This window comes from Tachysurus vachellii, chromosome 11 (genome assembly GCF_030014155.1).
Source record: "Tachysurus vachellii isolate PV-2020 chromosome 11, HZAU_Pvac_v1, whole genome shotgun sequence".
NCBI classification, from domain to species: Eukaryota; Metazoa; Chordata; class Actinopteri; order Siluriformes; family Bagridae; genus Tachysurus; species Tachysurus vachellii.
In genome coordinates this window covers 24,916,461-24,930,121 of record NC_083470.1, presented here as the reverse complement: position 1 = coordinate 24,930,121, position 13,661 = coordinate 24,916,461, and the positions used below count along the sequence as shown (strand labels likewise).

The 13,661-nt window shown below is 42.4% G+C and overlaps 2 protein-coding genes across 5 annotated transcripts in view; both read left to right on the top strand.

Annotated features, from left to right (window-relative positions):
* The window catches only part of rassf2a (Ras association domain family member 2a), a 13,126-nt gene extending 8,395 nt beyond the window's left edge, over positions 1 to 4,731 (top strand). For both annotated transcript variants that reach the window (XM_060881995.1, XM_060881996.1), the window contains exons 5-10: positions 728 to 828; positions 1,667 to 1,800; positions 1,926 to 2,079; positions 2,168 to 2,289; positions 2,460 to 2,557; positions 3,117 to 4,731. In XM_060881995.1, the coding sequence (XP_060737978.1) occupies positions 728 to 828; positions 1,667 to 1,800; positions 1,926 to 2,079; positions 2,168 to 2,289; positions 2,460 to 2,557; positions 3,117 to 3,186 (679 nt within the window). In that variant the 3' untranslated portion in view covers positions 3,187 to 4,731. The remainder of the gene's footprint in view (positions 1 to 727; positions 829 to 1,666; positions 1,801 to 1,925; positions 2,080 to 2,167; positions 2,290 to 2,459; positions 2,558 to 3,116) is intronic.
* A 1,594-nt stretch (positions 4,732 to 6,325) lies between these two features.
* On the top strand, positions 6,326 to 8,616 carry prnpa (prion protein a). 3 transcript variants are annotated; one of them, XM_060881855.1, is made up of 2 exons: positions 6,326 to 6,403; positions 7,117 to 8,616. In XM_060881855.1, the coding sequence occupies exon 2, from the start codon at positions 7,132 to 7,134 to the stop codon at positions 7,690 to 7,692; it is 561 nt and encodes a 186-aa protein (XP_060737838.1). In that variant the 5' UTR covers positions 6,326 to 6,403; positions 7,117 to 7,131; the 3' UTR covers positions 7,693 to 8,616. The 3 variants fall into 3 exon arrangements, with proteins under 3 accessions (XP_060737838.1, XP_060737839.1, XP_060737837.1); XM_060881856.1 differs by lacking the exon at positions 6,326 to 6,403 and adding an exon at positions 6,752 to 6,998; XM_060881854.1 differs by lacking the exon at positions 6,326 to 6,403 and adding an exon at positions 6,752 to 7,033.
* The last annotated feature ends 5,045 nt before the right edge of the window (positions 8,617 to 13,661 follow it).

The window sequence follows — 13,661 nt, the reverse complement described above, 5'->3', positions numbered from 1 at the left end:
TCTTTCTCCCTCATTCCCTCTCTCTCCCTCTCTCTCTCTCTCTCTCTCTCTCTCTCTTCCTCTCCTTCCCCTCTCTCTCTCTCTCTCTCTCTCTCTCTCCCCTCTCTTTTTCCCTCATTCCCTCTCTCTCCCCCTCCCCCCCCCCCCCCCCCCCCCCCCTCTCTCTTTGTCTCTCTCTCCCTCCCTCTCTGACCCCAAACCATCTTACAATCTTTATCATAAATAATAATACTTGTTCAGGAGGCGTTTATGGACACAAACCATCCAAGAAAAATATTTCTGCATAAAAAGAAAGCAGAGAAGGAAAGATAAAACTTACACATGAGCCAGTTTGGGAAAACCATATATGGTTGAATTATTTGAAAAAACAATAAAGTAGTTTTGGAAGTTTTGCTGAAGTGAATGTGGGTTTTATTCTGAAGAAAACATCTCAGTCGTTGCCTGGAGCAAAGGATAAGCTACGCTAACAGCAGCAACTAAGATAATGACAGAAAATGCCGGATTTCCGCACGTTAAAGCTTAAAATTTAACTGAAATGAAGTTCACGTCGTCAGATGATTTGAGCTCCTCCTGGGATTAACTTGGCAGGAAGTTCCAGGAAGTGTGACGTGTTGTTAACGTAAACACAAACAAGCTCTATATTCACCCACATCCTGTGACCCGCCAGGAAAACAGGAGGATGCAGTTTACTCGTAATAACGCTGCTCTTTTCTCTGTCTCTGTGTAGCGCCGAGGCTCAGAAACAAGCTCCGCCCTCTATCGAGGTGACCGAGCCTGAGAGCCAATCAGAAAACAGCACGATGATGCAGAACGAAAGTGAGGAAGAGGGTGGGTGTCGTCCTAACCACGCTTCATACGAAGAATATATTAAAATATGTTTTATACCATTGTTAATATTTTATATGATTCATGTCAGTCATGTCTATCTGACTGTATGTCTCACGCTCTGTGTATCTCCTGTCTGTCTGTCTCTATTTGACTGTATGTCTCACGCTCTGTCTCTCTCCTGTCTGTGTCTCTCCTGTCTGTCTCTCTCTATCTGACTGTATGTCTCATGCTCTGTCTCTCTCCTGTCTGTCTGTCTCTATCTGACTGTATGTCTCATGCTCTGTCTCTCTCCTGTCTGTCTGTCTCTATCCGACTGTATGTCTCACGCTCTGTCTCTCTCATGTCTGTGTCTCTCCTGTCTGTCTCTCTCTATCTGACTGTATGTCTCATGCTCTGTCTCTCTCCTGTCTGTGTCTCTTCTGTCTGTCTCTCTCTATCTGACTGTATGTCTCACACTCTGTCTCTCTCATGTCTGTGTCTCTCCTGTCTGTCTCTCTCTATCTGACTGTATGTCTCACGCTCTGTCTCTCTCATGTCTGTGTCTCTCCTGTCTGTCTCTCTCTATCTGACTGTATGTCTCATGCTCTGTCTCTCTCCTGTCTGTCTGTCTCTATCTGACTGTATGTCTCATGCTCTGTCTCTCTCCTGTCTGTCTGTCTCTATCCGACTGTATGTCTCACGCTCTGTCTCTCTCCTGTCTGTCTCTCTCCTGTCTGTCTCTCTCTATCTGACTGTATGACTCACGCTCTGTCTCTCTCCTGTCTGTGTCTCTCCTGTCTCTCTCTCTATCTGACTGTATGTCTCATGCTCTGTCTCTCTCTGTGTCTTTCTATCTCAGACTCCTGCTCTCAGCTCCTGAGGACCAAAAGTGATGCGGGTGTGTTGAGGAGGGGTAACAAACGGTCTCCTAGCGACCAGCGGCGGATCAGAAGGCACCGTTTCTCCATCAACGGCCACTTTTACAACCACAAGGTGACTGAAACGAACGTGTGCTTTTGTGTCGACGTGTGACACGATTTTGTCATCCGAAACAACAGGAAGAAAAAAAGGTTCTCTCTTTCTACCTCATTCTCTCTCTCTCTCTCTCTCTCTCTCAGACGGCGGTGTTCACTCCTGCGTACGGCTCCGTCACTAACGTGCGGATAAACAGCTGTATGACGACGCCGCAGGTGCTGCGTGTTTTACTCAACAAGTTTAAGATTGAGAACAGTCCTGATGATTTTGCACTCTACATTGTACACGCTAGTGGAGGTCAGTCTCTCTCTCACTCACACACACACACACACACACACACACAGAAACCTGGAGATTGACCATCATCTCTTGGTGTGTGTTTCAGAGCGAGTTAAACTCAAGCCCACAGATCATCCCCTGGTGCTGAGGATCCTTCAAGGTCCATGTGAACAGGTCTGCAGGATCTTCCTGATGGAGCAGGACCTCGGTGAGGAGGTCACGTATGATGTAAGTTCTTGCTCTGCGTGTCATGTTACAGAAAAAATTCCCATAGATTTTATGACTGAGACAAAGCACTCGTACTGGAGACACACACACACACACACACACACACACACACACACCCCGTGTTGGATGTAGCGCTCTGCTGTACAGACACATGCTTTTCTGTTCAATAGGTGGCGCAGTACATCAAGTTTGAGATGCCTGTGCTTCAGAGTTTCATCACCAAACTGAAAGAGGAGGAAGATCGAGAGGTGCAGAAGCTCAAACACAGGTAACTTTCACCTCACAGACACACACACACACACACACCTAAAATACTCTAGTTTTCATTTGTTTACACACAAACGTTGTTAGTTTTTTGGCTTTTGAGATGCCCTTATTCAGAGCAGCTTCTATTTATCTCATAGGGTGTCTGAGTGTGTGTCTTTGTGTGAGGCTGAATGTGTGTGCGTGTGAGTGTGCGCGTCCGTGTGAGTGTGCGCGTGAGAGTGTGTGTACTGTCTAAAATCAGCTTCTGGAAATAAACACCACACTTAATTGGTTTGTTTAATATTTAATCTGAATCTTAATACGTAATTGGAATTGGACAATGGAAAAATAAACATCACACCTCTCTCTCTCTCTCTCTGCCATTCTCTTTCTCTCTCTCTCTCTCTCTCTCTCTCTCTCTCTCTCTCTGCCATTCTCTTTCTCTCTCTCTCTCTCTCTCTCTCTCTCTCTCTCTCTCTCTCTCTGCCATTCTCTCTCTCTCTCTCTCTGCCATTCTCTTTCTCTCTCTCTCTCTCTGCCATTCTCTCTCTCTCTGCCATTCTCTTTCTCTCTCTCTGTAGATATAAGTACCTGCGCGTCATAATGGAGAAGCAGTTGCAGTGTTTACCGGATGGTTCCACCTCCATGTGAAGGAGAGTCTCCGACTCTCGTCCGTCCCTCAGTCCTCACGTCCCTGATGTGCTCGTCGTGTCCCTGCAGAAGAGCCTGAGATCAACCCGCCTTCTCCACACGTGTAGTCCATCTTCACACGACTCACCTAAACCTAAAGCCTGTATTTTCAGTTGTATGGAGCGACTGTACTTGTTACCTGACGACTGTGTGAAACGTAAACCTGTTTAAGTCACACAGGACGATTCTGATGTTCTTAACATTATGACTGACTGCGATGTGTTCAGGGCTTTAGAAGATTCAGGGTATTAAGTCTGAGAAGATGTTCGTCAAATCTTTATCTACATTTCGAAAGAGTTTTCAAAACACGCCCTCGTCAACCTGCTTACAACTCGGAACGTTTCAAATAAGCTAGCTTGCTGTGTAGCTAAGAAATCTATGCTAACTACAGTATAGAAAATTGGTAAATAATAATAGTTGTGTTCCTGCTTTGTTGATGCACAACGCTAAGCAGACAGCTGAGAAAAATTTGCTTGCTATCTGGAAAATAAAGCAGAGTCAAACACATGAACATAAAGATGTGTGAACAAAAGCAAACTCTTTGATTTAGTTAGATTTTTAAACCCAAAAATACGGCCAGAAATTTATTTAGGTAACATTAGCTGACTAGCTAAATCAGTGTAAAAGGGTGTGTGAATTAGCAAGCTAGCAAAGTAATCAAGTCAACTGTCATATAGTTATATTTTCTAAATATCCCATAATCGATAATTAAATAGTTTTGTGTTTTTTTTTTTCGTTTAAATGTTCTGAATTTTCAGTAACTGACGCCATGTAATAAACATGAGGCTCGAAACGACGTCCCTCGTCTCTGGGTTCCTCTGAGAGGAAGTGGACGAGGGCGTGTGGGGAAAACAGTATCGAGACGCAGAGCATGTTGTCGACCCCTAAAGGCACTATGTAGAAAAGCACATTCGATAAACTGAAGTCAGTTTTTTTCATGTAAGGACTCAATAATAATAATAATAATTTAAAAAAAGAAGCACAATATTAATAGAACACAAACACATACATACACACACACTTATGAAACAGCCATGTTTAGCTAAACAATCTCAATCTGTGTTAATGTTTAGGATGTAGCTGTTGTTGGGAAGCTGAACGTCTTGCACGCCGATATTTAAAGCACAAGATAAATGTGTGTGTATGTGTGTGTGTGTGTGAAAATTGTGGTTAGGATGGGTGTGAAGAGTGTGTGTGTGGGGATCTGTGGGTGTGTGAAGAGTGTGTGAAGATTGTTAGTGTGTGTGCTCGGTGTGTGTATAAAGACTATGGATGTGTGTGTGTGTGCTCGGTGCACAGTGTGAAGACTGTGGTTGTGAAGTGTGTGTGTGTGTGTGTGTGTGTGCTTTTTGTGAGACTGAATTTGTAATATTTTTATCCTTGTTTGATTTTAAATTGTTTTATTTTTTACTCTAAATCTCCGTCCTGTGTCGTGGATGATTTCTGTCTTCACTCCAGCTGTTCTGACAGAATGCTGACAAAATTAAACAGAATTGTAAAACAAAACCAATGGAGTCGCCTTCCTTCCGTTTGATTTTTTTTATTCTGATCATAAGTGCCGAGTGCAGCGTTCGTAGTCCGGTAAACATTTAACTGGCATCCAACTAGCTCCAAAAGTATTGGCACCCTTCATATAGATTTTTTTTTTTTTTACATGTATTTGTATAAATGTTAGGGGGGCATGGTGGGTTAGCGGTTAGCACGTTCGCCTCACACCTCCAGGGTTGGGGTTTGATTTTCGCCTCCGCCTTGTGTGTGTGGAGTTTACATGTTCTCCCCGTGCCTCGGGGGTTTCCTCCGGGTACTCCGGTTTCCTCCCCCGGTCCAAAGACATGCATGGTAGGTTGATTGGCATCTCTGGAAAATTGTCCGTAGTGTGTGATTGCGTGAGTGAATGAGAGTGTGTGTGTGTGTGCCCTGCGATGGGTTGGCACTCCGTCCAGGGTGTATCCTGCCTTGATGCCCGATGACGCCTGAGATAGGCACAGGCTCCCTGTGACCCGAGGTAGTTCGGATAAGCGGTAGAAAATGAATGAGAGAGTGAGTGAGTGTATAAATGTTTTGCTCACCTCCTTCCACCCCACCGGTTCACCGGTCGAGGAAAAGGTCAAGTTTATTTAAATTTAGTGCCAAGACGGAACACACTGTCTCTTAGATGCCATAAAATAGAATTTTCTCCTGTTTTTGTCATGTCCATGTTGATGACTGAACGTCTCGTGTCTCACTCCACAATGGTGTAGTTTCTTCAGTATTCTGTTTTTATCTACAATATTAGGGGTGATATCTTTATAGAAAAGTCCCAAAAGAAACAAAGGTTATTTTTTTCCACACAAATGTAAATGTTGATATTAAACCCATTTCTGTTCTCTGAGATGCTCCAAGTGTTTGTTCATCTAAAAAGCTTTAAAAGATGTGTGTTAGAAGGTGTTTATCTTCAAACATTAAAATTATCAACAGAGGGACGAACACACGTCTCACACTTAAAGACAACAGAATCCAGACTCATTTGAGATCAGACTCACAGACTCCCAATCATTCGTGTGTTTAAACCGAGTGAAAACGTCTCATAAATCCGTTTCCGTTCTACCGGTGGACGTTATGTTTTGTTATGTCTGGGTTTTCGCTCCATTCGGGGGCAGCTCAGGTACACACACGAGTCAGAAGAAGAAGAAGGGTTAAACTTGTTGACCCCATTAACACTGTGGTGTCAAGTTCTACTTCTGTCATCTGTCACCTTTATAACGGCCGAGTTGTATTAACACGTCGTGTTCAGAAGACAGAGACGAAGTGTTTCGTCTGTGTGACGTGTGAAAACACAAACGTTTCCAATTTGAGGTGTTTAACATATGTAATAGTTACTATGGATCACTCACAAGTCTGTGTGAGTGTGTGTGGGGTGGGGTGGGGTGAGGGGTGGGGTGAGGGGTGGGGTTATAGTACTCTGACTCATAATAGAGAAGATCCAGGATAAGGTGCAGACCTGAGGCACACAACCAATCAGGGATGAGAGATTAATGTGAGCGTGTACGTGTGTGTGTGTGTGTGTGTGTGTGTGTGTGTGTGTGTGTGTGTGTGTGTTTAAATCGCTCTGCTGCTGTGCGAGTGTCCCACTCCATCCAGACAGCAGACCTGAACAGTCAAAGGACTTCTCACTTCAGGGTTTACCAGGGTTCTGCAGGTAAAATAAATGACCTCGTTTATAATCTGGTATAAACTACTCCTTACTTACTCAAGATTCTGTCCAAGTTTTGTTTTCTGAACAAATGCGGTGTTTATTTTACATGAAATCAGTGTGTCGTGTACTTTTTTGTCACCTTAGAATGACATCACCGGCTCATAAACACGTCAGGGTTTTTTTATGGTTCAGGTGTTAGATCGTGCTGTGAAGGTGTGAAGAAGTCCGTGATGCGAATGCGATTATGGCTAATCGGACTGTTACGAAAGCGGGACGTGATTTAAAACCATGTGCTGATCAGAGAACCTGTTTTGGACCTTAAAAGCCTGACATGCTTGAGACTTTCTGCAAGATTTCTGTGGTATTTCGTTGCTATGGTGATATAGAGCTGAGTTTTATTAAAGCGTCCGAAACGCGTGTGACCTCGATGCACGTCAGACTTATAGATTAGTCTTCGGCTCGTCTTGATTCGCTTAAGCTAAAATAGCCCATAAAGTCCATAAGCTTTAATGCCACTTAGTGAGAAGTGAGAAATATCAGCGTCTCAGCCGTCTCCTTCTCACAGAGTCCTCTTGTCGTTCGCCCTGTAGGGAAGTAGGTGTGTCTCTACAGATACCCTGAATGATTGACGAGGTCATGGTGATCAGTTGTGAAATATAAAATATGCATTAGATGTTTTGCTGCTATTTCATCTTTGACCTTCTGTCTCTCCACAGAAGTTTTTTTCCATCATGCTCTCTCAGAATGTTCTGGTCTTGACCTGCGTGCTGCTCCTTGTGACGCTGTGCCCTGACGTTCTGTCTCGCCGGGGTTTTGGAGGCATAGGTGGTCGTTGGGGTGGCATCGGAAAGGCCGGAGGAGGAGGAGGAGCCTGGGGAGGTGGAGGAGCTCACAGAGTAGGTGGCCTTAGCGGAGGACACCACTATAAAGTGCCGCATGCCAACGGAGGAAGCTCCTCATCAGGATCGAGCGCAGGAAAAATGGCAGGAGCGGCAGCAGCCGGCGCGGTCGGAGGCATGATGATCGGACACGGGCTCGGCTCCATGTCCCGACCCGGATACGGATACGGTCATGGGGGGTATGGTGGGTATGGTGGTTACGGGTATGGAGGAGGGCACGGGTACCCGAGGTACGCCGGAGGACACGAGAACGGACACGTCCGATATGATAATGGTGCAGGGTTCAGGAACGAGACCGATATGGAGTACTACACCGGAGCGGCCAGCAGGGGGCATACGTACAGTTGCGTGCTGCTGTTTGGAGCCACAGTGTCCTTGTTAATCGGATTCTGACTCGCACCCTGAAACGTAAAAACTGACTCCGTTTCCCAAGACATGGTGACTTTGGTTTTTAAAAGTTTTGCTAGTCAGAAACACTGATAGTTTAGTGCTTATGTCACCATATTTCACACTGGTATGTATAAAAACAGACAAAGGCACATTGCAGAGGTAAAAACAGGATCAGTTGGATAACGACTCCAACAAATAACGGTCACAATGTACTTATTAATATGTAATTACAAACCTTTAGGATTTTTCTAATCATAAAGATGTATCTTTTACTTAAAAACGTTAACAAATGGTAACTTTTATCCTAGTAAGTTTTATCCTAAAATGTAATTATATTAATGAACTACTAATATCATATATGATGATTAAACTGCTAAACTGGAGACTGTTCACTTTCCTGACATGGTGAAAAGATATAAAGCTGTTTTACGTCTCATAAATCCGTTTGCGTTCTACCGGTGGACGTTATGTTTTGTTATGTCTGGGTTTTCGCTCCATTCGGGGGCAGCTCAGGTACACACACACGAGTCAGAAGAAGAAGAAGGGTTAAACTTGTTGACCCCATTAACCAGAGATGGGGGACTTGAGTCATATGACTTGACTCGAGTCGGACTTAAGTCGCACATTTGAGACTTGCTTGACAAATATTAAAAAAAGACTCGACTTGACTTTGACTTGACATTCATGACTTGAGACTTACTTGTGACGTGAGTCAAGGATTTTGTGCAAGATGAGAAGAGAAGAACAGCGGTATGCGACCACATCGCTCACAATTGAGTGACAAAGTTCTATCAAATTAAATTTTTTGCAAGCGCAATGTAGTGTAAATGGTTGGTCACTGTTTATGTTTATGTGGAAATGTCAGCTTTTTTGCAATAGCTCTTATAATCGGTCTTCAGTGTTAAGCTTTGGGTGAAAAGCGTATGGATTTTTTATGGGGATGCACATTATATATAAAAAACATAAATACAAAAATAAAAATCTCTGAGTTGCAAGCACAGTCATATTCTTGTCTCGCACGCGCACACACACACACACACACACACACACACACACACACACACACACACACACACACACACACACACATTCAATTTAAAGGGATAGTTCACCCAAAAATGAAAATTCTTTGTTTTGATGAACACACATGTAGATATTTTGAGGAATGTTTGTAACCAAACCATTCATGAGCCCCATTCACTTCTATAGTATTCTTTTTTCCCACTATGGAAGTGAATGGGGCTCATGAACATCATGAGGGTGAGAAAAAGATGACAGAATTTTAATTTTTAGGTGAACTATCCCTTTAATATTAATAAATTACACTCACTCCAATCATCTCTCTCTCTCTCTCTCTCTCTCTCTCTCTCTCTCTCTCTCTCTCTCTCTCCCCCCCCTCCAATAGTTAATTCACTTCAAGGTTTGTGTGATTCAATAATTTACATTTTTTGGTTGACGTGATTGATTGTTGTTGTTATTCTGTTGTTAAAAAGGAAGGATCTAATTTAAGGATGTGTTCATGTCCCATTAAAAGGGAATGCCTGTTCAAAAAATGCCATTTGGTTGCATAGAAACCATTGCACTTTTTTATATCTACTTTTCCATGGTCTTCTGCCATGTTTGAGGCATATTGAAACTTTTCATGCTTTTATGTTGGCCTTAATTCGGTTACATTTACATCTTATTCTTTGTAGTTTTGATTTTTATTCATTTTTAGATTTTATTTTATTTACAACTCACCTGTATGTGGACACCTTTTAAAAATAAATGCATATAATCATTTTTTAGTGCAAATAAAACTCTCATAGTCCATAAATACTGTAGATTTAACTTTGTTTAATATATACATTTAGTTAAATCATCAAACATCTGTATGACTTGCCAGTGACTTTTTTGACTCAAGCTACGACTTGACTTGAATTGCTTGACATATAGCAGTGACTTGACTTGACTTGACTCTCACAAAAAATGACTCGGACTTGCTTGAGACTTGAAGGTTAAGACTTGAGACTTACTTGTGACTTGCACATGTGTGACTTACTCCCACCTCTGCCATTAACACAATGGTGTCAAGTTCTACTTCTATCATCTGTCACCTTTATAACGGCCGAGTTGTATTAACACGTCGTGTTCAGAAGACAGAGATGAAGTGTTTCGTCTGTGTGACGTGTGAAAACACAAACGTTTCCAATTTGAAGTGTTTAACATGTGTAATAGTTGCTATGGATCACTTTCACATTTCTGTACGTGTGTGTGTTTGTGTGTGGGGGGGCAGTGTTGTAATGTAACGGAGTACAAATACTTCGTTACTGTACTTAAGTAGAAATTTCACGTATCTGTACTTTACTTCGCTATTTAAATTTATGTCAACTTTCACTTTTACTCCACTACATTTCCTAGATAAAATGTCTACTTTTACTCTGTTATATTTCCACTAAGCGTCTTCGTTACTCGTTACTACAAAATAAAATCAGAAGAAATGTGTGCGACTGCAATAAGGGAGGTTTGGTGAATCACTGCTCCTAGATTGTATTACGCAGCTCCGCACGCTCTATTTCAGTGTAATGTTGCCAAAGGAGGAGGAAGCACAACTGAAACCGCCATGAAAGCACCTATACTGGAGGACCTCGCGTTATCGAGGATGACCACAACGATGATAATGGTGAACAGGGTGAAGAGGTTATACACCCGTGCCCGTATTTGCAAGAAATGTTTCTTTACATGGGTATGAAAGATTCTTCCTACCGGATGAAGTGCCTCTTATGCCTACCGAAAAGCACAGAAAATTTGGCATTCAAAAACTCCCCGTCCAACCTGAAGAAGCACATTGAGGTAAGTTAAATTAATAGTTATTCAGTAAAGCCACAATGTCAATGTGATTCAACATTAGTTATCATAAGGTAAGGTAAGGTAAGGTAAGGTAAACTTTTATTGTCCCCAGTAGGGAAATTTGTCTTGGGCCATCACCCCTGCTGCAATCATACAGAACATACATTAGACAGATACAATTCACAGGATATTGAATACATAAAATAGCAACTATGTCCTTCCCCTATTTAACAGCTTCACCGACACTGGGATAAAAGAGTTTTTAAATCACTTAATAAAAACAGCATCGTGTGCCATCCAAGCACCGCGTCTAACGCAATAACGTAAAAAACAATAATAAATAATCAATAATCAAAAACCCGCTAAAACGAAGTACATTAAACAAACAAACAAACATCCAAACAAACAAGCCGTACCTGATATCTGGCTAACGTGATGGCCAGGCTAACGTCTGCTTGTTAACGTTGCTAATTAGCATGTTTAATTAACGTCAACTTTAATAGCATTTAATAGCAGTTAAGCATGTTTCAATACTGAAACATGCTTAACTGTTTACGGTATATCATAACCGCCGGGCCGAATATTTCCTCAGGAAGGCTAATGTTAGATTGAGAAATATTTTTTAAAAACTGCTATGTTAATCAGTGGCAGGTTAGAAAGAAAGTGTTGTAGTATAACTATCAGGACATCAGTGATGTGTGAGCTGGTGACAGTACAGTGTATTACAGTCAGGTTATTGACTGTTTTTATAGTATTCGCTTTTCGGGTTTTGCACTTTGCAGACGGTCCCTTGGAATCTGTTTCTCAGCCGTCTGCACATAGAGACTTATGTATTTTGTCCACCGCTTATGTATTAAGTAGACTTATGTATTTTGTCCTCCTTTTTTTGAGGAAAATTTGGCTGTAGCTGCGTCTCTACATTACTACGATAAAAATAAGGTGTTATTTGTGTAGTAACAGCGTTTAATTCAGGAGTTATTGACTCGGGAATCTTGAATCTGTGAATATGAGGCCAACTTTACTTAAGTGTGTTAAGGGCTATTCACGTCTTCAAAAGCATCATACGTTTTGTCAAACTTGAGATTTCCTTTTATGTTAATTAACTCAAACTCAGTGGTTATAGGATAATGTTGGGCTAATGTTATAAATTGTGAATGTACTCTTGCATTGTTGATCAAAGTCACAGTGCTTTTATTGCCACACAACGAGTTGGCGGATTTTTTCTTAGTAGAGCAGCTATCTTGAAGGGATACTCCACTTTTTTCAAAAATATGTTCATTTTCCAGCTCCGCTGTGATGCAAATGCTGCAGAGAGATGCGGACTGTTACGAAAGCGGGACGTGATTTAAAACCATGTGCTGATCAGAGAACCTGTTTTGGACCTTAAAAGCCTGACACGCTTGAGACTTCCTGCAAAAGTGCAGCGAGATTTCTGTGGTATTTCCTGTCGTGACGTGACGTGTTCGTGACTATTTCGTTGCCATGGTGATATATGGGAGTGCAACATAAACTCTATCATCAAAAAGGCCCAGCCGAGGATGCCACAGGAGCTGTTGATGCTGTTCTACACTGCAGTCATTGGATTGGACCATTTGGATTGGTGCAGCAACAAAACAGGACAGGAACAGACTGCAACGCAGTAAAAACATCAGAAAAAATAATTGGCGCCCCCCTGCCCACTCCCCAGGACTTGTACGACACAAGAACCAGAAACCGGGCAGGAAAAAATCACCACTGACCCTTCACACCCTGGACACAACCTCATTTCAGCTCCTCCCTTGTGGCAGGTGCTACAGAGCTTTGTTTACCCAAACTGCCAGACACAGGAACAGTTTCTTTCCACAGACAATCACCCTGATCAACAACTCACCATAATTATATTCACTGCTTCATATCTATAAGTACTGCATTATCAGAACTGTCAGTCATCACATCATCTGTGTACGTTACACACACACTACTGCTGCTGTATATTGCGCAAAAAGCATAATATTGCACAATATTGTTATTTACACTTCTCACACTTTATGTACATAACTGATCATATTCTATATTCATATTTTCTATATTTTATTCATTCTATATTCATATTTAATACTCATTCTGTCTATATTGTATCTCATCATCTGCATCGTTTTCTTGTACAGTTTGTACTGTATAGTATAGTGTTATTTATGTCTGTACTTTTGAGCGTCCCAAACAGCTGGAACCAAATTCCTTGTGTGTGTCAATACACTTGGCCGATAAATCTGATTCTGATTCTGATATAGAGCTGAGTTTAGATTTAGTTATAGATTAGTCTTCGGCTCGTCTTGATTCGCAGGGAGGTAGGTGTGTCTCTACAGATACCCTGAATGATTGACGAGGTCATGGTGATCAGTTGTGAAATATAAAATATGCATTAGATGTTTTGCTGCTATTTCATCTTTGACCTTCTGTCTCTCCACAGAAGTTTTTTTCCATCATGCTCTCAGAATGTTCTGGTCTTGACCTGCGTGCTGCTCCTTGTGACGCTGTGCCCTGACGTTCTGTCTCGCCGGGGTTTTGGAGGCATAGGTGGTCGTTGGGGTGGCATCGGAAAGGCCGGAGGAGGAGCCATTAGAGGTGGTGGAGTTCACAGAGTAGGAAGCGTTGGCAGAGAACACCACTATAAAGTGCCGCATGCCAACGGAGGAAGCTCCTCATCAGGATCGAGCACAGGAAAAATGGCAGGAGCGGCGGCAGCCGGCGCGGCCGGAGGCATGATGATCGGACACGGGCTCGGCTCCATGTCCCGACCCAGATACGGATACGGTCATGGGGGGTATGGTGGGTATGGTGGTTACGGGTATGGAGTAGGGCACGTCCGATATGATAATGGCACAGGGTTCAGGAACGAGACCGATATGGAGTACTACACCGGAGCGGCCAGCAGGGGGCATACTTACAGTTGCGTGCTGCTGTTTGGAGCCACAGTGTCCTTGTTAATCGGATTCTGACTCGCACCATGAAACGTAAAAACTGACTCGGTTTCCCAAGACATGGTGACTTTGAAAGTTTTTAAAAGTTTTTAAAAGTATAAAGCTGTTTTATGAGCAATGACCATGTAAATACATTAGACATAAATACGTTAGAGATTTACATTTTTTTCTTATTTATTCTGT